Source organism: Centruroides sculpturatus, unplaced genomic scaffold (assembly GCF_000671375.1).
Source record: "Centruroides sculpturatus isolate CEXI.00-Female unplaced genomic scaffold, Cexi_2.0 scaffold1442, whole genome shotgun sequence".
Classification (NCBI taxonomy): Eukaryota; Metazoa; Arthropoda; class Arachnida; order Scorpiones; family Buthidae; genus Centruroides; species Centruroides sculpturatus.
Genome location: NW_019385810.1, coordinates 64,728 through 90,403, shown reverse-complemented (window position 1 = coordinate 90,403; position 25,676 = coordinate 64,728). Strand labels below are relative to the sequence as shown.

The following is a 25,676-nucleotide window of genomic DNA, read 5'->3' as shown; positions in this document are numbered from 1 at the left end:
GCTGCAATCTTTGGCTATGTCTTGGGCTACTCAAATATTTTACGTTTTTGATATTAAATTAACTTCTGAAGTATAATTTTTTATTGTTTTTATAATTTTTAATATATTTATTTTGTTTGTACAAAATAAAAAAATAATTTTTAACGTTACAATAGTCTTTGTTAGGCTTAACATCGATGAAAATTCAACACGAAGCGACACGCAACAGAGAAAAATGTCAAGATGGGATAAATTAATATATTTTTTCGTACATAATCGGTTATCTGAAACATCGATCTTCCGAACAACCCCAGTCCCCAATTGATTCGGATAATCGACGCTCTACTGTATATCAATAAAATACAAAGAAAAATCATGAAGTAAGGGAATCATCATAAAATATGATCTTGCATTACAGGAAGCTCATAAAATGCAAGACAGGAACTTAATATGTACTACATATTAAAAAGACAGGAGTTGGAGTTGGTCCATTTTTATCAACTCCAACTCTTCTAACAACAAATTTTCTTTTGACTCAACTCCACATCCCTGAAATTTAGCCTTTTAAAACAGAAATGATAAAATAAACGATTGTTTATTATAAACCCTAATTACCTTACATTCATATAACATAAGATAATGTTCAATATCACGTTGAAATCATAAATTGATAAGTAAACAATGTTTTGCAGTGTTCATATCATTTGGAGAAATTAGTTGGGATTATTCCGACCGACCTAAAATAAGTTAGAATTTTTCCCATAACAACTGTGGAAAAACTTCCCAATATCTGAAATATGTTTACAGGAACACATTAAATTCAGATACAGTAATACCCCGACTTACGTGAATCCGGAGTTACGCGATTTGCAAATCTCGTCGATTCGTCTTTTGTTTGAGCGCCACGCAACTCTTAATTACTCATTTCCCCCCACACTATTGTTCGGCTTACATGTTCGAACGTGTTCGACATATAGCTACAATTTATTTTGTGTTATTTGTATGTATTTATATACAAAATTATACCCCGACTTACGCGAATTTGACTTACGCGGTTATCGCTCGGTCCCACCTATCGCGTAAGTTCGGGGTATTACTGTACTACAATAGGCTGAAGTTTGAAAATCAAAATACTATCTTCAGATTACATTAAAAAATTACTGTAACAACCTGTTCAGATCTGTACAACTCCATAAAAACAGAAAAGAAATCAACAGAAATGTTAAAATATTAATATTCAGACTTCTTAATATTTTAGTGTTCCTATATTTGTTTGATTACAGTAACAACTGATTTTTCAGAGAATTGATTATCCCAGATTACAGTATCTTAAATAATGAAGACTTGAATACAAATATAAATTCATAATTATATTTAGCTAGACAGGAACATTAACTATATACAAAATTTTTTGAACAACTAATATTTTTTATTATTTAATACTTATTAAATAATGTTTATTTATTAATGGAATGTTTATTTAAGTAAAGTCTGATGTAAGATTACTACCTCTACAATAACAGAAGAGAAAACCCAAAATTAAAAATAAAAAAAAATACAAAACATTTTACCATCAATTACATACATAAATTTTATATGCAATGTACTGTCACTGGTCTGAACCAAATTTTGTTACGTTGGAATGATCTAGCAAAAAAAAAAAAAAAAAAACAAATCATAGAATACTTTAAAAAACAATGAAATTGTAAAATTAATATGAACTACACATTATAACAAATATATTCATTAAATAATCTTTTCAATAATCATAAAAATCATTCAAATCAGATTATTCAAAAAATTCAATAAAATAATCAGCATAAAAATATCTTTCAAAAATGTATATATATCTGTACAGTTTTCCTTCCTTTTATCTTTCAAAAATGTATATATATCTGTACAGTTTTCCTTCCTCTTCTCTTTAACTATGCTAATCCAAGTTTTTCACTACTTGGAACAACTTCCTATAATAATTATTTTGGATTAGCAAGAGTATACTATATTATCAAAAATAAATTTATAATAATTTTTTCAACTTAAATCTACAGCTTATAAAATTGTTCAATATTCTATTTTAACAATTTTATAAACAAAACTCCTTATAAAAGAAGTGACCTGACCATTAACTTAACATAAATTTGAACAATAAAAATAAAGTAACCTATCTAAAGCATAAATCAAAACAATATTTGTTTTTCAAAACAGTAATTTAAGCAGGTTTGTGAACCTGTATTTTGTTTCATGCTCTAATAAACATAGTTCAGCTAACATTTGACAATTAAAATATTTAACAATTTTGTAGAAATTCTACAGAATAGATCAGTGTTTTTTTAACCTCTTTCTCAATGTGGACTAGTAAAATTATAGATAATTTTACATGGACCAAGTAATTATATATGACTATGAATTATGCTTATTTATTAAGCTTATATATGCTTAACTAGAGTTAGTGTAAATATTTTGATACCTAAATTACTATTTAAGTGTCACATGTAATCAACTGCACTAGCATCAGTATGGACAAACATTTTTCTGAAAACCAGTAAAGATTTACACAGAACAGCGATTGAAAAAAAACGCAGCAATAAATTAAAACTTTTTAAAGATGTTTTAACGCAGCTTAATTACATGAGTTTTTACATATAAAAATATATTTATTGATCAAGTATTTTGATTTATAAAAATTTAATTTAATGTTCAAAAATGCTAAACAATATTCCTGATTATGAGTATTTTCATTCAGAAGCACAAACTGTAAAATATTTTAAACTCTATTAATTAAAGCAATTTTTAAATTTTAGATATTTCATAGTAATAAAAGTTAAGATATTATTTTGATTAATGTTATTTAAAAAAAGAAAATGCACTCTAGAGACCCAAATGCAATTTTTGATCTCAACAAGTTAGAAAATATTATAATCCATGTATGAGCAAGTATCAGAAACAAGACCAAAGTAAAAAAAAAAAAATACTGCTTAATTCAATAATTTTGGTATAATTGAAATATATCTGAAATAAATATATAAATTTATTTTATCTATATACAGGGTGCCATAAAGTCCATTCACAATTTAAAATATAACTTTATTAGTATTTGTGACAGAAATTATGTAGAATGTATTGAAAAATCTATGTTTTTTTATTGTTTTATTATAGCCAAGTTCAGCTAACCAAAAGACACAGTTTACTTTTTCTTCAGTTGAAGCCGTGAGCACACACAATTCTGAAAAAGAAGTGCAGTAATACTTCGATTTTTGTTGACTTTGATTATTGTTGGTTTCAGTTTTTCAGCAAAAAAATTTGTCTTGGTTTTCGTCAGTTGCCTCAGATTTTAGCAGCGTGCCCACGTGACATTGCTGCTAATTTTACAAAATCAAAGGGAGACTCGTGCGTTTTCCTGCTCAGTATGGCATTATTTCTCGTTGTGTGAGCATTGCTCCACACGTGTAGCCAAACAATTCTATTGCTTTCCTTTCCTTTTTGCTCCATCATGGGACCAAAGAAAGTTTCCAGAGCCAGCAGCCCTTTGAAGAAGGCCAGGAACACAATCAAGTTAAAGAAGAAAATCATTGAGAAATACAAGAGCAGCATTAAAATTGCTGAAATCAGCTGTATATACGGAAAGTCGCCATCCATGATAAGTTCCACTGTGGCGAAAAAGGAAGCAATAAAGGAGGCTAATGTAGCGAAAGGCGGGAATGTGCTAACGAAACAGAAATTGCAAACAATTGAAGATGTTGAACAGCTATTATTAATTTGGATCAATCAAAATTTTGAATTGAACTTCAATCCAAACCAGAAGTTTGTATATAGTTAATCTAGACCTCCTGCCCTAAACTTTCCATATTTGATCTCTATTTTCATCTAACTAACTCCGTTCAAGATTAAGGAAGGACAGACAATGAAAACAGGGAAAACAATGGAAATTCATGTCTACAATTTTTCCAAATTGCAGCCCAATAATTTTTATATAAAAATGCAATATTTACAAGAACATAATTTCCATGTAGTTTATACAATCTGTTGTAAAAATATAGAACACTTTATCATCATGTAAAAGCAATTCACACATTTTTATAAGATTTATTTATTTATTTAAACAAGTTTAATATGAAGACTCTTGGATGCTAAGGTTAGCAACTTTGATTACAAGCAGGACATTACAACCTATCCAACAATTCTTTATTCCTGTACTGTACACAATTTCAAGAATTTTAAAAATATGTTAGATTGGGAACTTGGTGTGATAAACTCTTACATAAGATAACCTTTGTAAATATAAATCAAATACTGTAATATACATATAAAGGTTAGAAGTATGAAATAATCTAATAACCTTAATCTTTGCTGTTATTATTTTTTGCCCGAGCAACACTGGGCTCATCTGATAATTATAACATATATTGATAATATTGTAAGGAAATGACAGCTTCTCCCTAAAATAATCAACCTTATAAAAAAAGAAATATTAAAAACTTACTTACAATATAAACATGGTTATCAATTATATAATAGTTTTGTACATTGGTTTTAAATTTAATATTTAAGTAGAAATATTCTCCTGCAGGACGACCAAAAAGACAGCAACCCTAGAAAATGGAACACTAAGTCAAATTTAATCTATGTAATGGTTGAGAGAGACAATTTGTTTTGAGTAAGAAAAAATTCAGATCCAAAGCATCAGATGCTATGTTTATTAATGAGATGTATAGCATAAAAAATATAAACATCATTTAATCAAAATAAACCTGTAAGTTTCATTGAACTGTCTAGCATTTCTAAAGTTTGATTATTTGACTTTTTTGATTAAATGTTTTTCAAAACATTACAGTTTCATCCTCTGACTTGTACAAAGAATGTACTTGAACAAATGTTATGATGAGAAATAATTTTAAAAATATATTGCACACAATATAGCTCTTAAAAATAAATACTAGTAAAAACACAAAGATACTACTAGTTAAACATTTTGGTTATGTTTTTCTGACTTTAAACACCAGGTCCAGAGATCTGTGTTTGATTCTTCTGTCCCTCAACTTTAAACAATTCTTCAACTATGTAGATAGAGAGCTTTCTACCACGTATTCTATTACACAACCACTCCGGTTACCAGGTTTAACGTAAGTGTTATTTATATCTCATTCTGGTGTGTGGAGATGACTAAATATAATGTTTGTTATTAATTCAAAAATCTTAAAAAAATCTACACAATTTATGTATACACATGCACATGCTCAAACAAATAATTACTTACAGAAATATCTTTAAAGTAATACTTGTACAGTTACCATAAATCATAAAAATATATGAATCAATACTACTATGCACTAAATTTATAAACTATATAAATTACTCTTCAGAAAGAAAACTTTAGCTTCTTTAATTAATTAATTTAATTAAAATAGCAGTTACTATAAATAATTAATTTATCTCCGATACAGATTTAATTTTTTACTCGGGATAAACGAAATTGCTAATTCTATGTAGATGGTGGTCTCAAGACCAATAATCATATGCCAAATTTAAAACATTAAGAAGTTTATTTACATTTAGTAATATTGTATCTTTAATTTTATCAACATATAACAAAAAACAGTAAAACAATTTAATAAATAAAAAAACAGTTAATGTTTTTTCTTCCATCTAATTTTTTTCATCTGTTTAATAAGTCAAGTGACAATACAAAGAAACAATATCATATCATATGAAATGGTAGAATTATTGATCTGATCGTATTTCATTTTATTCAATATTAAATTTTTGTCATTTTGATAAACTCATTAAAATTCAAAATTGTTTTGCAAGTTTACCACACATTTAAATGCAAAATTAGCAAAATCACAAAAGAAAAAACAACCACACAATTAACAGCTACTATTTTTACTATCACAAATGCTTCCTTTTGTCTAAAATGATCATCATCAGGAAATGGCATACTGTATTTCATTTTCATTTAATACTTGTTTACAATGCTTTACTTATAAAGACATTATGTAACTTTAATACATAAAACACAATTTATAAATAAATAAATCACACTTTGTGAAAAACAAACTTCATGTTGATTTTATGACATATGATATCTATTATTTAATAACACACAATTTTAAGAACAGCAATTAATATCAAATTTTTAACTGGATATTTCTAGTTATTCCAGAAAAGTTAGTCAGTCCACAATTTGTACATTTTCTGTTATCAATATGAAAGCATTTTAAGTTGTGTCAATGAGCATAATTAAACTGTAAAAAAATTAGGTCTAGACAACTTAAGTGTTTTTAACATCTATACACATCACTAAGTCCAATGTATTAATAATAAACGAAATCATCACCTTAATTATTCAGGCTAATTAAGTGCTATTTGTAACAATTAACTAAATTACTTAATAGTTAATCATTAAAAATAGAACTAAATTAGCCTGATCAATTACAGCTATCATTTGGTTTGTTTTTAACATCAATCGTTAAATTGTTTTTCAATTTTTTTTTAGATACCTCTAATAAAAATGGGTATTAACAATAAACACAAATACAATATAATAGACATATACTAAAATAAATGAAGAGAAGTAAACTTACAGTTTTTTCACTTTATTAATAAATACAAAAGAAATGTATTTTATTTTCTGTTTGAAAGTGCTAAAAATGTTACAAATGATGCAAACAAGTAAATACTGATCATGACAAGTGTAAGGCAGTGGTTCTCCTATGTTTTATGAACTTGCCCCAAGTGTTCCATGAAAAACAAAAAAATTTATTACAAATTTATTCCAATGTACTACAATATATTACTTTATTTGCAAAAATTTCCATATTTAATATTTTATTCAATACAAAAAAGTTATTAGTTTATTTCTTTGTTTCATGAAAATAGTAAACATGAAATTGATCATCAATTTTTGAATAAATTGATGCTACTGCTCTGCACAATAAAACGTATCATAGAGCATGATAGCACTTTAACACCTATGACAAAGCTTCATCATAAAGTGCCAATTTTGATCTTTAGCATCAATATTTCCATGACCAGAGGTTTGCCAAGAATGGACTAAAAGAACTAGGTCAGTCCCCTAAATTCCTTGAAGTACTATCTAAACATTATTTTTAATGAATTTGTATTTGAAATCTTTCACTTAAAAAATAGTATGTTTTCATGTATTTTCCTCCCTCTGGCCTCCCCTCCTTTATGCTGAGTTGAATTCTTCCACAAGCTAACCTAAACACCCTCAGGGCTCTTTTAGTTGACTTTTCGACAGGACTAGCCTGCAGACATGTTCCTGCCATTCAGGTTGTATCCAGGCATTCTGTAATAAGAGATTCTTAGTTTCTATGCTTATTGAAAACAACATTGTGTTAATGATTTTTGTACTTTTATAAAACACTTAAAAGTTATCTAAAGTGTGAATCTACTTAAAAGACAGTATATGTGATTAGAAAGCTTTCAGTTCAACATGGACTGAAAGGGGACTCGTTAGGAGAACAGGTCCATTGCAGCAAAAACAATGCAGTGTGAATGATGTATTCTGGATCGTCTGCTTGAAATATCATTTGGAGCCTTAAGTTCCAGGAAAAATTCCAGCAATGAGTAGTTTAACTTTTCCAGCAACATTTAAAACTGCATGCAATATCATCTTTATGATATTTTATTTTAAAAGATTTTTATATTTTTAATTATTATAAAATGACAAAAAGCTTAATTTTGAACATAGTTAGGTTTTATAAAAAAATTGTATATGGTAATAACGGGTAAGATCGTCATTAATTAAGATTGACCTACTAGAGATACAACACACAACCTCAATCTTCCCACCCTGTTGACCTTTAACCACCAAAATTTAACAGCGTCGATCCTCCTAATACACAAACCTCCCTGTAAAATTTCAATAATTTTCAATGAAAAACACAAAAGTTATTAAGCATCAAAGAGAATGAATAAAATTATATACACACACACAAACACTAACATCCATACATACAGAAAACCCAGAATTTTTTGCATTTCTCAACACTTAAAGGTCTCCTGAATTCAAAAATGTAAAAATCGTAGGGATAATTTTTTTTTGACCAATCACCATACTTTCCCTCTGTTATATATAAAAGAGCAAAGGAAGGTAAAATTAATGTGTGAATAAAATGAGTTTTTCTGCGTGATTAAATAATAATTGTTACTAAAATCTTCTTACATGAATACTGGAAAACATATAAATTAAAACTCCAAAACCTTTAATCGTCCAGTAGTACTCAATTTAATAATAAACAAACGTTTTCGACCGTACTTTCGATCTTCATCAGGTTTAAAAACCAGTTAGATTCGAACCTGTGCAATTGTAGAACAATGATTATGAAATTAAGTTTAAAAATTAATTTTGAAAAATGGAACAGCACAAACGGATTTTAAAAGAATCATATGCCACTGAACCCGGCATAAGAGCTGACCTACATGAGGCCAAACTGATCAAACTTTCTCACCGGTGAAACACCTGCAAAATCTGGAGGCACTGGAAATTTACAAAGACGGGTTACGCACCAATTGCATTAATGCTAATGATGCAGTCAATGTGTCGCACGCTTGGAAGTACTGCTATGAGGTAACAGGAGACGCCCACTCCAGCAATTAATGATCAGATCCCCGTTTGGTGTATTTATTTATTTATATATATTTATATAATTGTATGTATTACACATGCCATTACGTCGCCATGGCAATGCACATGCATAAGTGTATTCTTTTAAAATCCGTTTGTGCTGTTCCATTTTTCAAAATTAATTTTCAAACTTAATTTCATAATCATTGTTCTACTATTGCACAGGTTCAAATCTAACTGGTTTTTAAACCTGATGAAGACCGAAAGTACAGTCGAAAATGTTTGTTTATTATTAAATTGAGTACTACTGGATGATTAAAGGTTTTGGAGTTTTAATTTATAATAATTGTTATATAATGTATGAGAAATGGGTTTTCTCACCATTGCCCATAACTGACAAACTGATATGAATGATATTTAAAGTAGCTGGTATCCATGATGAGTACTATGGATATCTTAAATTTTGAATAAATTTGCTGGATCAATTTGGACTTCAACATTTTGTTGCTTAGATTTACAATGAGAGAGAAAAGCAACATCAAGTTACCAAATAAATAGGAGTCTGCATATGTTTAATAGCTCATTCAAGAATTCACCACTTCCTATTTCTCCTTTTGAAGATTATAAATATTTAACATTAAAAAAAATTTTTAATAGCACATTTTTTAAATTTTAGCATATTATTGGTCAATCAGTTATCACATGACAATGTACTGCAGATTATCATATTACAAATAGAGTTCTCATGTGATCTTGTATAATTATCATGGGTAATGGAATAATGTGCCAACTTTGTCCTTAATAATTAATCTTGTAATATTCAATCAATCATGTAGCATGACTTACTAGATACTATCATGTGATTGTCAGATGAATATAGAATTATCATGAAAACTATTCTATTATGAACTAAACACATTATAACTACTTTAAAAAACAGCAAAAAATTTAATAACTATAATGTTTTCAATCGTTTTTAACGATCTTCCTGAACCATTAACCAATGATTCTATCAATGTTTAAAAATTTGTATTCTAAAATGTTGGCATTTCATTGTATATTCTACTTGAGGAAGATCGTTAAAAATGATCAAAAAATTTAATAACTATAATGTTTTCACTGTTTTTTAAGTGTGTTAACTTTATCTAGCAGCTGTGAATTAGTTCTATTCCAAAGTTATTGATGACTAAAAAAAAGCAATTGAAAAATAGGGAAAAGCATAGAAGCAGAGTACATTAAACAAAAACAAACTTTTTGGATGTAACATAATAAATCTGTTGTTGTTCATTTTGAATTACTAAACTTAATGAAACTGTTATTGCTAATCTTTATTATGAGCAACCGACCTACTTCAATACAAAATTCATTAAAAAGTGTCTGACAATAATGGAATAGGATTTGCTTACCATCAATCATGATAATGTGAGACTACATTCTACCCAGATAACAGAAATTTAAGGACTTTAATAAGAGATTCATGGCTCATTACCTCATTAAAAAATTCAAACCTTTTTATAAAGCAACTAATAAAAACTTATATAATCACATACGATACTAAATATAGCATAAGGAAGAAAATATACTTTTTCAACATTAAATTTCCACATTACTTACTTGATGAATTTAATACATGCAACTACTTTCCACAGTTCAATTCATTCTCAAATAGAAAGAATATACAAAATACAAATTAAAAAGAAATTTTTAAAAAACTCTTTACCTTAAGTTAAACATTCTTAAATTTGCTTAAGATGGAGTGTCACCTCTCACAATCAGTAAATGTAAAACAAAATCAGAAGACCAAATTCTCTCAATTATTTTTCTTTTTTATTGCTGCTACTCTGCATACCCATTTCCCAGTATTTCCCATTTGTAATTATCCCTTTCTCTCATCCAGAATTTACAGGCTCTACATCGGAGGTGTCAAGTTATGTTTGAGTGCAAAATATGCAGATACTAGAACATTGTTACCATTTTAGTATTTACAGGGGAACATTCAAATTCATAGACAAAATATATGATGTTTGAAGAATTAGAAAGTTATCTCTTCCAAGAAAATGAAAATAAGATGTATTTTGCATTTGGCACATCAGTGTGCTAAAATAATTCATGTTATTAAACTAGCTTTGTTGCCAGTGAAGTGATAATAAAAGAATGTATTTTTTCTCTCTACCTCTGGTAATTGTAGTTTTAATCTAATTTATAGATTAACCTATACAGTGGTATGGTACCTCATACTTTGAACGATCCTAACAAATTTATATAGTTCAAGGAACTCTACTGCTGGAACTTTTCTTAGCATTCTATATAAGAAGAATTCTTATTTCAAGAACATGCCCAATAGGGTATCATAATAGAAATATGTAAACAGCTGTACATTATGATTGGTATACTGTTATAATTCAAGTTGTATGTTCTTACTGTGTATTTTGCTTGAATGATGAATTTAGGGATAGATTTAAAGAACATCAGTATAACATATCTACAAGAAAGGCTCTAACCTCATTGGTATAATATGTTTCTGAGCCCAGGGTGTGAATGAGGTTCAATAAGATAGTTCTGTTAAAACATATGTCTGAGGAACATCATTTAACAACAGTAGAAAACTTTAAAATTTTTAAGACAAATGTAAGAGGAGAATTTGTTAACTATAAATACTGTACATCATTATCCCAGTGTGGCAAATGTTATCTGACAATGTTCCCTAAATCTATCAACAAGCAAAATACACAATAAGGGCATACAACTCAAATCATAAATCATAATAAAAATACGTAAACAGCTATACATTATGATATCTTATTAGGCATGCTCTCCTTGAAATAGCATTGTATGTAAGAAGAATTCTTAAGAAAAGTTCCAGAACTAAATTCCTTTAACCATTCATATTTGTGATGGTAAAGATCTGGAGGAAGACTTTTCAAGAAAGTCCAAAACATTAGTGAAAGACTGAAATTATCTAATGGAAAGAGTGAATAATGCTGTAATTTTGTTGTATTGTGAACTAAGATTTCAGCTTAAATATTTAAAATAACCCAATACTCACTTATTAACCAATGACATCAAATAAGCATATGGAAGCAATGAAATCTAAGAGGAAGATATTAGTATTGATGATTGAGATGAAAAAAGAATTTATCACAAAGCACAGAAGTGGTATGGCTGCCACATTTAAGATGCCAAAGTTGATAGCATGCAACCAATAAATGCAATTTTCATTTCATTATGGCATATTTATGTACAGGTAACCCCCGTATAACACGGTAGTTACGTTCCAAAAAATTGCCGTGTTATGCGAATCCGNATTTTCTTGAGAAAGGTCTTTTAATAAGACCGAAAACGTTTGAAAGTTTTCTAATAAACGTCGACTGCAAGAAAAGGTGTTGTAGTAAGTGTTTTTTGATATTAAAATATGCAGTCTAGAACGATGTGTAATTAATATAAGTGCTCCTTAAACCTGTCTTAAAAATTTCTAGAGTTTCTAAGAATCTAAGATGGTTGGTGCATTGCAACATTACCAGGATGCTAGGCTGTTGTAATTGCACCTCTATACCAGAGCTGGCCCATACTGACACACGGCATTTTATTCCATTTTTCATAATGTTTAGGCAAACAATCCCATTTAAATCCATTCCATTCTCAACAGATATAATTTGATTTTTTGAAAAATTTGAATTTTTATTTTAATTAAATTGGTGTTCCATCAAAGAAAGGGCAATTTTTACCAGAAGCAGGACTCCAGAGAAGCCCAAAAATGTGAATTTTTTCTGACACTGGACTTTAGGTTTTGGGTGAGAATTGTTATTAACTTAAGAAGAATATTATGATATACAGTAGAGTGTCGATTATCCGAAAGTCAATCATCCGAAACATCAATTATCCGAAAGAATTCCAGTTGGCAAATTTAAATTTTCGCCAGAGATTGCAGTGCTGTGGCACTGCAATCTCTGGCTATGTCTTGGCCACTAATGACCTCATGGATGACTCTGAAAGTAAAAATGTCAGCCAGCTATTCTGTAGATATCCAGGATCAATTCTAGATGAGCAAAGAACTTCAGGAATTTTTTATGAGCACTCTTATCCAAGTATGTCAGACTGTCCCTAAGCAGGTTCATAATGGGATGGCCACTCAGTGAAGGATGAAGATTAAAACGCAATGGGCCTAGAAAAAACAGGGCCGTGAAGTGCTAGACCAAACCCGACTCCGACACTTTGACTCATAGAATTTTAGAAACTCTGGCTTCCACCTCTAAATACTTATTTCAAATATACTTTGATTATATTAACTCAGAATGGCATTTCATTACTACTAAGTGAATCATCACACTACTTTTTGAGCATTTTTTAAATGAATCATTAGACAAACAGAAAATACTTATCCTTTTTTCATGTTTTTCTTTATCACCACTATTATCTTTATCTCCAACCACCTATTACACACAATGTTTTCATCTGTGGTTATAATAAAGTATTCAAAAACATTAGATTTAACCCAAGCATTCTTAGCCATTTTATATGGGACTTTTGATGATAAAAATTTAGAATTAGCTATCACAATGTATTTGAATGTAAATTTATACAATATAATATGATTTATATTATGATATTAACCACTGAGTAGTGACCGACGACTATAGTCATCAAGGGCGATCGTGTGGAAGTGGTGAGAGATGAGAATGGTCGTCCAAGGTCATCGAGGGGTATCGCCAAAAACTAACCTATAACTACCGCGGAAATTAATTCAGATAAAAAGTGAATTATGTAGCAATAAAAAAACAACTTTTCTTTACCAGACATAACAGTTTACAAAATCTTTTTCTGAAACAGTAATGAAAAAAAAAACATGAGGTAAAATACTTTAAAAATTTCCCAAGTTTATTNTTTTTTGAAAATATACAGTAAGGTTCCGTATTACCACCCGATTTTCTCTAAGCCTACTTTCGGACTTTTTGTACAAAAGCCTTCAAAAACCATACTTATAGTTACACTAGAGAAAAATCCAATTACGAACATTTAGTTTAATAGTTATCAGTACTTTTGGCACAAAAAATGTGGGTGTAGTTATGATACCTTGTTTACAATTCACTAAAATATAATTGGGGTTCCATAATACCACCTTCTCCTCTACATTTTGAGCCACAACAACGCGTGGCGGGGTCTGCTAGTAAATAAATAAAATTCTACTCGGCGCTATCCGTTACCATATTTTATTATAAAAATTTTATTTGTTTTTAATTATTAAAAAATATCGACGGAGTTAATTTTGAGTGTTTCGGGGGTGCTAACGAGTTAAGTCTGGATTAAGTCCGACTCCCGGCCGGATACGACGCGCCACCGTCTTTCTGTTTACTTCCTCCACCTTTCGCCACCAAAATTTTGTAGCATCGATACTCCTTATATAGGCCTACGACCACCGTATCACGTTTAGTTTCTTAGTCTTCGCCCCATCCCGTATTAAACGAAATAGACGTCGACGCGCGCATTCGCGGAATTTTTTTGCTGGTATTTTTTTTACTTTTTTGGCTTCGGGAGGTTTCGAAAACGTGGAAATTTGCAAAAAAATTCGGAGTCAAATTTGACACGATTCGAATGCTTTTCTTTTGTAAGTTACTTACGCGTAAAAGCGGGGAAAGTAAAAATGTAAAACTGACCGTTGTGAATAAAACGCCGTTTCAAAGTAATTCGCCAGTCTATTTCGCTTTGACAAATACAGTATAGCGTCGATTATCCGAACTAGGGTTTCTCAAACGGGATCCCGGGATCCCGGTTGTTTNCTTTCTAATGGGAAAATTGATTTGGACTTCAAATGGCCTCCTGGAACAAATTAAATTTGAAATATGAAACACCAATGTGTATATATTTTTAAATATTCAGTGACTTGTTTTTATGTGTATATAGTAAAACTTGTCTATCAGAACATCCCTTTCTCCACAAAAAACTCTTACTAAAAGACAAACTTGTTAATAAACAAACATTCTTCAGAATAAAGTACTGTATTTAATTTCTTATTTATTTTTAATTAAAACCTGTAATTGGCATATGTCTGCTGCTTTTTTTTTTTAACAATCAACAATTTTGTTAAAAATTCTTCTACTATGCACAAAGAGTACAGAGCAGTCAAGCCATTATCACGAGATTTGAGGAACTTTTTCAATGTTTACAAAGTCTTAGATGTTCGTGTGTGGGTAGGCACGATCACATTTCATTTATTGTCCCTCTTCACCACTTTCCTCCATTACTTGAATTTCATCTTTGCACGGTCGTCCACTTTCTTTCCAGGCCAAAACTCACTGGCAATTTCATCTCGTTTTTTATGCACAAAATTATCGACTCGTTCGCAATAAAATTTTCGGCAACACTTTTTGCTTCCACTCACTTTTTAATAACTGCAGTTTCATATTTTTGTTTCAAATCCGAATCGCGTCTCGGCCTTTTACTCGTCATACCTCACCTTCTCGGCTCAAAATAAATAACGGTCCTTACCATACAGCACAAAATGCACGACACATAATCCAGTTTGGTAAACGAGGGGAGGCAGACAGGGAAGAATTCATTGCAAAAACTTGCAAATAACTAATTTCATAAGTGGTGCAGAAAAATAGTTTTCTAGTAGGAAAATCTTGCCAATATGCAACTTGCTATTAGCCAAACTACTTTATATTAAAATGTATAGGATTTTGTCAGTGTATTAGAATGTTTTGCTTTTAAGTAAATCTTGCTTTTAAGGTACATTCTAATAGAAAAGTTCTATTCGAAATACAGGACCGAGAAATATCGGCACTCGGCACAAACAGACAACACCGTGCAAAATAATAACGTAGAGCAGCGCACACAATCTAACAGTCACCAAATTAAATTTTACAAATATTACATATCGTATGTTTTACAAAGGTAACATTTTCACTACAACAACCCGCAACAAAATTCTTTCTTTAATACAACATAACTTCAAAAAAGTTAGAAATACGTAATTTCTTTACAACTCCGTTTTGAACCACGAATACTATGCAGATAAAAAGAAACTGCAAGCACCGCCACATCGCCACGGTAGCAGCCGCAAAGACGGCACGCACCATTATTTTCGAAGCCTTTTTTTAGACGGCGGGGAAGACCGAAGGCAAGAATCGATCTCGGTTCCGTCGTTCCGGAAAACGAGCGATTCCGCCGTCTCGAGAAAGGACGGTCGATCGTCGGGTCGGGAGACGGCAACCGTCTAACGGAAATTTGCAGAAACGGAACGACGATCAAAGGAAGGGCAAAAGGACGCATCCAAAAAGTTCGTGCGTAAATTGCCGGAGACGACGCAGAGAAGAGAGCGCAAAAGACGACCGCGCCCGGCGGACCAAAAAGGAACGGTCGGAGCTTCCAAAGAACGGACCGACCGAGGCAGACCGCGGGAGACGCCAGCCGAGACGGACCGTCCCTCCGTCCGGAATCCCGAGTCTCCGGTCCCGCCGACCGGCACCTATATCCGTCCCGGGACCGCGTCCTCCTCCCGGACGGACGTCCGGTCGAACGTAATCCAAAGTTTAACCGGAGAAACGAAACCGAATTTTACTAAAATGTTAAAAAGAACGCGCAAAGATTAATTTTGTTAAGAAATTACACACGACCGAAAGGCACAACCCGTGCAGAAGGCCCAGCCACACTTTCCGAGACAAATCTCACGTTTTGCAACGGAGACGCTACGGAAAACGCCGTTCTAACTCGGGGGAAAGTCGCAATCCGACACGAGCAATTCGGAGATAATTCCACAGTCTCTACCAGCGACACCTTCAGTTCGTAAAGCGATAGAGTTTTACGGGGAGTTCGGTCGGACGTCCGAAGAGGGGAGGAGGTTAGGAAAACTGGACAGAGTGGGACGACGGGAGGAAGAGAGTAAAAATTTCGGAGTAATTTACGGACGGCCCTCGGGGGAGAGCGTCTACTTGGAATACGCCGAGCCAAGAACGGTCGTCCGTTTGGTCGGAAGAAATTTATCTACCGCGTATTACGGAAATGAGTGGCGTCGTTGCCCACGTCTTTTTAATTTATATTTAGGAAACGTCGAGGCTCCGTCGCACACCATTACGTGCCGATCGGGGGGTGGACGGTGACGAACGAATCGAAGAGATTAAAAACTTTTGGCGCAGGAAGTTAATAGTACGACGTTTAAAAGGCGGAAGCGGACGGCGAGGCGCGGAGCCGGCCGATTCCCGGCGAAAAGAAGCGTTTTCCGCGCGACGGAAGTAAAAACCCGGAAATATAAAAGGGCTTACTTTAGGAGTTTTAATCAGTTCCATGTTCCCGGCCTCTTCCTATCATAACAAACCCGACGATCGATCCCTCTCCGCCCGTCGCCGGCTCCACCTGCCGTCCGTCTCCGCCGAAGGGAGACGGAGACTTTCTCCCACCGCAGTAATTTATTAATTACTCTCTCGGCGTCCGTCGTATTAATATTTAAATTAGGAGACGAAAAACCGCCGTTCTTAATTCGGACGGGTCGAGTGCCCGCGCGGAATATGCGTCGACGTTCTTCTATTGGTCTCTATCTCTATCTTCGTATCGGGGTTAACGCGGAGGTTATTGCGCTACGGCTTATCCTTCGAAGAGCGGACAAAGGTTTTTTGCTCGACCCTACGAAATCGTGAAATGCTTTCCGGGAGGTTTTTTAAGGGTAACTGGCCCCCATTTGGGCGTCTTCACTAGGTTGGCCGGTAACGGTGAGGGTGATTTCCGTCCATTTTCCGGGCACTAACTCGCTCCCTCTAAGTTTATAAGTGGTTTCGTCGGCTTAATTAAATGCCCGGCAACCTTCGGGTGATCGGCACGAGGGCCCATGGACGGTGCCGGACGAGAGAAGAACCGCGGAAATAGGCCTTTTAAATTGGAATGGGTGGAGGAGAAAGGCGCCGCCACCCGGAGCCCATCGTAATTGTCACGGCCGTCGACGGAGGAAGCGAAAGAGGAAGTGCCGGTCGGAGACGGAAGTTATATCATCCACTTACCGAGAAACGAATCGAATTTTCAACCGCCGCCAAGTCGCGTTTTGAAGTAATTGCCACGAGACGATGACGAGTGAAACCGCCTCCGCTTTTCGCTTCGGGATTTTCTACTTGGCCCTGGTCGCCAACGCCGGTGAGTACCCGTTTCTCCGCCATGTTTCTTCGGTGGCTTGCGGGAACCGGCCGAAGTCTCGAGTAAACTTTTCCTCTTCGTTACGTATAAAAGGTCTCCGTGCGCGGAAATGGATTTCTTTGGGTTGGCCCCTAACCGGGACGGGCCGGCCACGTGCGGTTTTCCGGGTTTTCTTTACCTCTTTAACTTCTAAATGGGGCCAGTTACTCTTAAAAAAACCTCCCGAAGGCATTTTCCGCGGCTCTCGACCGGTAATTTCGTACGGTCGAGAAAAACCCCCATAAGAGATAGACAAATGGTTTTCTTTCCGTTCGACCGGCGGAGGAAAATAGTAAAACGGTTCGGTTCCGGTTTTAATTATTGGTCCGTCGTTTGGTTTTCCTTTCGTACTTTTTTATGTTTTTGACCGAATCGAAAGAAATCGAAGAGAAATTACCAGGAAAAATTTCGGTTTCCGCTTCGATCGGATGTTACCGTACAAAAGGAACTGAGTAATCTGCACCGCGGAAAGGCCGAATCCGTAAAATCTAATCTGCGTGGAAAATATTTCCCCGTCTTCTCTGTGGTGTTTGCCATAAATGGCGCGTTGTAGTTAGAACTGGAAGTAATTCGTCGTTGGAAAGAATACCCCGGGCCCGGCGAAATACTTAGGCGGCGGCCCGTGTTTTCGGGACCACCTTTGTGGATAGGCGAGTCGGCGACGAATAATTTCTCCCCCGCCGACTAAGGCCAAAAACAATAGATGATAATACCAGACATTGCTACGCGCGACTACAATGCGGTGTTGTCGGTCCAATTCTTACTCGTGGATTTAGCTACTAAAAAAGCTGCGGTTGTTTTAAGAAAATTGTGTACCGACGACGTTAAAGTTAAAACTAAACGTACCTGTACGAAACCGGTCGTAATAAAGTTAAAATTGATTGCTTAAAATACAAAAAATGAAGCAACTTTAAAAAATAGAATATAATGTTGAAATCGACGTAAGCGCTTCAAACCTAAATTTATGTATACGGTGTATAATAAATTCTGTAAGTTTCGTTCCACGTATTCCGATTGACAGTTATTATACGTGTCTTAAACTTAATTATCATTAAGTTTAAGACACGTATAATAACTATTCTGTACACAGTTAGAATATATGCCCAGTGCCGTAACTAGGGCGGTGCCCGGGCACGGGGCGCAGAAACGACCCGAACCGAGTTTTGGGGCGTAGTTGTAGAAGCTCGCACGGGGCGCGTAAAAGCCTAGTTAAGGCGCCGTATATACGTTCGACGGCCAAACGAAATACTAAGTTGCTAATAGACGCCGTTTTATTATAATGTAAAAAGTTTTAAAATATCTTTTTTAGTAGTTTATATTGTGTGAAAGAAACGTAGGTACTCGAAAACACTGGAAAGTTTCATTAAAAAATCTGATTGTGCCAAATATTTCCAAAACTGAATTTGCAGCTTTATCGGTGTCCCGACCTCCCTAAAAAAGTGATACTGTAGCGCCATCTCTCGAAATGAAATGACGAAAATCGAAATTAAATTTAGGATATATTTCTCTCTATTTTTTTCAGAAAAAACTGCTAATTTTATACTTAGTTACATAGCGTTTAAATTGGGTTTTATGTTATTTGTACAATGAAATTATAAATACGTATTAACCGCGTGTATGACTCATTAGTTCTTGTAATATGGAACTGTTTTCGTTCCGATACGACTTATTAGTTTCTTGGCGAATTCTTATTCGCTTGACGAACGGATTCGTATCACATATGCACCGATGGAGAATATCTTACTGTGAAATTAAAACAGATAAGTTCCTACCCCCCGTCGTTCCGTCATTCGAAAAGGCGACGGACCAACTTTGTGACAAAAATTATTCTTTGGGTTTCTGGCTTTAGATTTTTAAAATCGAATTAACTTAAATCCGGCTTAAGTTCTTGCGTGTAGCGTCTAGTGTACTGCGAAATAACGTCGGTTTGACGTCGTACCCGAAGGTTTGCGTAACCGTTTTGTCGTTTTAACTCGTTATCGAAATGTCTTTTCCAAGTTACTTTTCCGTTTAATGATTTCTTTTCTTTCGCAATTCGAATACGTGGAAGTCGCTCGTTATTGGAAGGTAATTCGTTGGAAGAAGGAAAACCGTAAACAAAACTGTTTTCGGTTAATAGTGATCTATTGTAAAATCCTAATACGAAAGTCGCGTTTTGTGTTCCTATTAGTTATAACTAGCAAAATGTCTGCTAAAAAACTTTTTAAATTACAGATAAATAGGGAAAATGAAGAAGCGAGTAATTTTATTTACATAAAATTTAATAATGTAAGACTGTAAATTTTGGTGTTATCGAAGAACGCCAGATTCCCGATCAAACGTTACTCCGGGTTCTTTCTTTCTTCTCTAATACGGAGATTCTGCTTTACTCCAGGTTATTTGAGAGACAATAATTGAAGGAAATGCCACGTCACGCACCAGACCACACAACATATTTCATCGGGTTGCGAGCTTTTAACACAAACCGACTACTTACATCCACATATCCAAGTAGCAAATATATGTAAAACTCGCCCACAAACTCAACTTCCACAGGAACCGTGTGCAGTACACACCTCTGACGGTTATAGAAAGCACAAACAAAAATATTCTGCCACCGAGCCATAATCGGACCAAACAATCTATCGCGACAAACCGGGACGTCATATTCACTTGACGGGAGAAAATAATCGCGCGTCGTACATCAGACATAACTGCGCCAACCACCGACAACGTACGAAATACATACATTTAAAAAATTAGTAAATACTTGATCAAAACTCGCCCACGAAATAAAGCCCTCTCTAGAGAATTGATGAGATACTTATTACGGCAGTAGTGCTTTCTCGAACAAGCCTCGTACCATATACATTACGTAAGTCTCGAAACATTAGAAGTTCACAACTGCGCGTACATCGCGCGAAAAAAACTGTCATACAAAAAGATAGGAAACTCTTAAACACAGATACACACGTGCACAAACGGCACGTAAACAAAACATTTGTTTTCTGTACTTATGCCACGACTTTGGTCCGTCGTAACACTAGACACTAATACGTAATCTATGCCGCGTAGGATATGTTCCAGCAACACCACGTATTAGCCTAATAACAATTATAGCGATATAAAAAAGTCGTATTTATATTTTTATGTATTAAATGTAAATAACGCCGGCCATGAATTTTATTATTTTTAGTTAAAATGTATTATTGTGAATGTGGCAAGAACACCAGAGGACGCTTTACCTATTTTACATTTTGTTGCAGAGGTAGTAGCCTCAAAAGGAAGGTCGCCTCTGTAATTTTGTGAACTTTTTTAAAGTATTGCTGATGGTGAAAACGGCGAAAAGGAGGACAGACACAAAGTTTTAACTTTGTTAAAAAGTCGTATTTATATTTTTATGTATTAAATTATAGCGATACCAAAATCGCAGTTCGTTTTCCAGCAGAGTTAGTAGAGAAACCTCTCCCCAAACTAGTTACTCGGCATACGTCTATTTGTACGAGTACCTATCGCGACAGCTGACACCTATCTCATTTTGCTACATTTTCGGTAGATGAACGAAATCGGTGATAATAGGGTCGTACTATTTTATCGGTTCCCCGCTGACACTAATTCTAATCTTCGTAATTATTTGTTAAATGTTTTAATGGATAACAAAATGATTCCTTTTCGATATGGCTTTGTTTTACTTTCCTCTTTCTTTCCGAAGTTTAACACCGTTTTTACGTTTCCGGCTGTTCTGTGTACGTAAAACGGAGAAGTATTGGAATGACGTCAAATTTGAACCTCCGCGTTATTTGTAAATCTCCACGTTTAGAGGTCCGAACTCAAAAAATTTCGTACATGTGTGTGTTAGCGTCAATTTCGTTGACTATATTTCAACTCATTACGCAGTGATAGACTACGATATTTATCTTTTATAAGGGCTGGTTCGCAGTTTTCTTCTGCCGGTTATCGGGCTCTCGATAGGAAAACTACCACCAATATACCGAGTGCTCGGTGGCGTGCCGTGAAATTTGAAGATAGGGATGCCGTGTTTTGTAAGAAGCCGACTTCCAGGGGCAATCGGTTAATTGCGCGTCATTGACGGTCTAGGGTCCATTGGCGGGCGAGGGGTGGCGGAGGAGACGAAGACGACGAGTATCTAACAAAAACCGTTTATTTTAACATAATTCGATTTCGTACATAGTGTAAGCTTATTAGCTTACACTATGTACGAAATCGAAGACGAATTCGATCTTCCACCGATCGTAGGACGACTTCCTTCCGCGATTTATGGTTTCTGCGTCGCAGTTTGATATAAACAATGGTGTCCGACTACAAACGATTTTTTTCCTATCTTTTTTTAAAGTAATAAATTTTTCTCTAAATAACCATTTTTTCGCGTCTTTCGTGACAGTTCGGACCCGTCCGGAACCACACATTTCCATAAAAACTTTTAAAAAATACTGGAAATGACAAAAATGAACAATTTATTTATTTTAATTCTAAAATACAGTACAAATAATACATCAATACATACAGAATAAAAAAAACTCTATTCGGAGGTTTTTTCGGCAAAGTCGTTAATTACTTTATCATAAAAGTCGCCGGTGGTCGACTCCATCGACGTATTTAAAAGCTCTTTTTCTATCGAAAGCGACGTTAGTGACGACAGTCTTTCCTCCCACCGAGTGTTCCTTGTCAATGTATGAATTCGCTTCGTGGTCGAAAAACTGCGCTCGACACGCGCACCGGTCGACGGTGCCGTAAAAATTAATGATATTAAACCATATAATTCTTTTAGGACGTCTTTGTTCGGATCGTCATTAATTATAATATTTTTTATGTCTAAGAGTGACTGGCCGATATAGTCCGGACACGAATATAGGCTAAATATTGCGACTCGCTACTTAATTTACATAAATAAAAAAAATTTCCATAAAATTTACTTAATTTAATGAATTAAAACTGGCTTTGGAATTTTTTTTTCGTATTTAAAGTTATTAACATCTAAAAGTGATGAAAACTTTAAAGATTTTGTCCGAGAATCCGTCAATGTAATTATAATTAAATATAGCTTGGCAAAGAAACGTACATAAAAAGAACATTGAATATTCTTTAGTTTTTAAATCTTAAAACGATTCGCTTAGTCAAATGGCTCGCTACCAGTGGCTAAGGATAGAATCGTCAGAAGCGTTATACATTTTGGTGTAGTTAATTAAACCACCAGAGGTTGCTGCTCCGTAAAGCGTATGCGCGAATGCCCGTAAATTGGCTGCTTTACACCATTCAAATATTTTCGCCGCGGAAGCCGTCCGTATTCGACGATACAACTCTTCCATTGGGAATAGGCGTACACGAATTTATATTCGAATATACAACAGCCATCTTACCTTTGTTTTTCACGTGTATAGAAATCTGCAATAAAATACGTAATGCGGCTATAATAAAATATTAGGTTTTAAGTAATTCAAAGTACGTTAAAATACGAAAATAATCGCGCGATATGTACTGTATTTATATTTTAGAAAATTCGAGAGAAGCTACGCTTCCACGGCTTCGGATGACGGCTCGACACTCGAAATGCTATAAGTTTGGAATAGCTCGAGCAATTAATACAAACATGTATCGAGTTATAAGAACAATACGAAGAATTTGCCTCTTCAGTAGTTTCGTTTAACAGTTGTATCGATTAAATCGTCATCGCGCTAATATTATTTTTTTTTTTGTTTGGTCGTAGACACTCGAAAAAGACCTAACTGCCGCAGTATCTGTATTAATTAAAACAAGTAAATCGGGCAAAAAGTAACCATAGCGAAGATTGAGATTATTAGATTATAGCCGATCTTACCCGTTTTCACCGGGCGCAAGAATTGGGTTCATTCTCTTCAGAGACTAATTAGAGAATTTTGGATGGGTCTAAAAATATGTTGGATTTCCCGCAAAAACCGCGCTTGAAATAGTACAGTAAAATTCGAGTTCGGATAATCCTTAACCCTCTCCCGCGGAGGAGAATTTCGGAAAATCTCTTCTTAGCGTGCATTCTTTCTAACGACGTGCCCTAACTGTGTACTAAATTTCGACTTTCCACTCCTAACCGTTTGGCCGCTGCGCTTAATGATATTATTATTATTATCCACCCATTTCTATATTATAAGTTTAGGGTCAAATCTATGAAAAATCGTTTTCACTATTCGATTTATCGGATATCTAATAGAAAAAAAAATGATTAAAATCATTATTGAATTTTAACTGAATAAATTTTTGGTATTTAAAAAGATGTTTTAATTTAAATAACCTAAAAAGTAAAAAAATGAAATAACCTATAAAATAAAAAAAATCAGAAAATTTTTCATTATAATGGAGAATTTACTTACTCGATGATGACCTTACTTGAATTAAATCATTAATTTTAAATTCTAAAATCTAAAAAAAATTGTTTGAAACATTTCACCGGGGCTATTTTTTTGTTTGTTTCCAAGCTCCGATGGTCCATAAAACAAAGACTAGTGTAAGTAACAAAATGAATTTATTACCAAAAGTTAGGTACAAACATGATTACTTTTCGACGTAATCACCGTGAAGATTGAGGCATTTGTCGTATCTGTGGACGAGCTTTTCCATCCCCTTGTCAGAGAATGTTGAACGTTTTCGGTTCGGGAAAGAGGTGGGAAGTCTTCGCGCATTAAAAAGTTTTAAGCCGGGTGGCAGTCTGAAGGGTGGAAGTCGTCGCCACCTTTAAACACCCCGATTTAGCGTCGAGTGACTTCCACCTCTTTCGCGAACAGGAAAGGTGGCTAGGAAGGCAGAGGTTCGAGACTAATGACGATCTTCAAAAAAACGTTAGGGCCCATCTCGAGTCATTGGCGGCAACATTCTACGACAAGGGGATGGAAAAGCTCCTCGTTTACAGATATGAAAAATGCCTCAATCTTCACGGTGATTATATCGAAAGGTAACTATGTTTGTACCAAACTTTTGGTAATAAATTCATTTTGTTATTTACGCTTGTCTTTTTTTATGGACCATCGGAGCTTGGTAAAAGCAGTCTACGTATTTCGAATTTGGAACGAATTTAAATATTCGTTCGAATTCGTTTATTTTGGATTTATTGTTTTTGGGTTACCCGAAAGAGGGAAATGATTAAAATATTTATTAATTGTCAAAATGTATAATATATGTGTCAATATTTACTTTCCTTCTTTATTATTTACACTTTATACTGACTAAAACCAACTCCCTCCTCTTACCTCGGGGGGTTGGAATTTCCAAAAATACCTTCTTAGTGCGCACTCTCATGACCTACCCTATTAAAACCCGGTTAAAAACGCAAAAAACCGCATCTAAAATAGTACAGTAGAAGACCAGTTCTTCGGGATAAGACTCAATTCTCCTCCTCTCCCGCGGGAAGGAATTTCGAAAAATCCTTAGTGTACATTCTCGTGAGGTACTCTAACTGTGTATCAAATTTCAACTTTTATCTCCTAACTGTTTAGGTTCTGCGCTTATTATTATTATCATTATCAACCATCTCGATTATATTATTTAAGGATTAACCCGAAGAACTCGCCTTTTACTATGCCATTTTAAACGCGGTTTGTGGAAAATCGAACATATTGTTAGACCCTCTAGAAATTCTTTAATCAGTCTCGGAAGAGGGGGACCTAATTCTTGCACCAGATGAAAACGGGTAAAATTGGCTATACAGTAGAGTCTCGAAAACTCGGCCTAATGTGGACCGAAGGGTGGCCGAGTTTGTGAAAATGCCGGGTTATCGGGAATGGGGTTAAAAAAAATAAGTACGAGTGTTTTCTCATAAAATACTGTACTGTATTTGTATGTATTGTTTACTTGAGAATACAACAGAGAATAAACTGCCCAAATACCCTTAAACAAAGGAAAAGTACGACCTTTATGAAGGCATAGAGCCTTTACTACATGAAAATGAAAATTAATGAATACACTGTGTACAGTAATTTACCTGATAAGA

At 34.2% G+C, this 25,676-nt stretch overlaps 2 protein-coding genes across 5 annotated transcripts in view; one reads left to right on the top strand and one right to left on the bottom strand.

Moving 5' to 3' along the window:
* The window catches only part of LOC111642263 (myotubularin-related protein 8-like), a 101,336-nt gene extending 84,295 nt beyond the window's left edge, over nt 1-17,041 (bottom strand). Inside the window, exon 1 of the mRNA XM_023388585.1 lies at nt 16,825-17,041. Coding sequence (XP_023244353.1) covers nt 16,825-16,848 — 24 coding nt within the window. The 5' untranslated portion in view covers nt 16,849-17,041. The remainder of the gene's footprint in view (nt 1-16,824) is intronic.
* A 104-nt stretch (nt 17,042-17,145) lies between these two features.
* The window catches only part of LOC111642260 (vascular endothelial growth factor receptor 1-like), a 62,888-nt gene continuing 54,357 nt past the window's right edge, over nt 17,146-25,676 (top strand). Inside the window, exon 1 of one of the 4 annotated variants that reach the window (XM_023388583.1) lies at nt 17,146-17,683. In XM_023388583.1, the coding sequence (XP_023244351.1) occupies nt 17,617-17,683 (67 nt within the window). In that variant the 5' untranslated portion in view covers nt 17,146-17,616. The remainder of the gene's footprint in view (nt 17,684-25,676) is intronic. The other 3 variants (XM_023388581.1, XM_023388579.1, XM_023388582.1) reach the window with 3 other exon arrangements.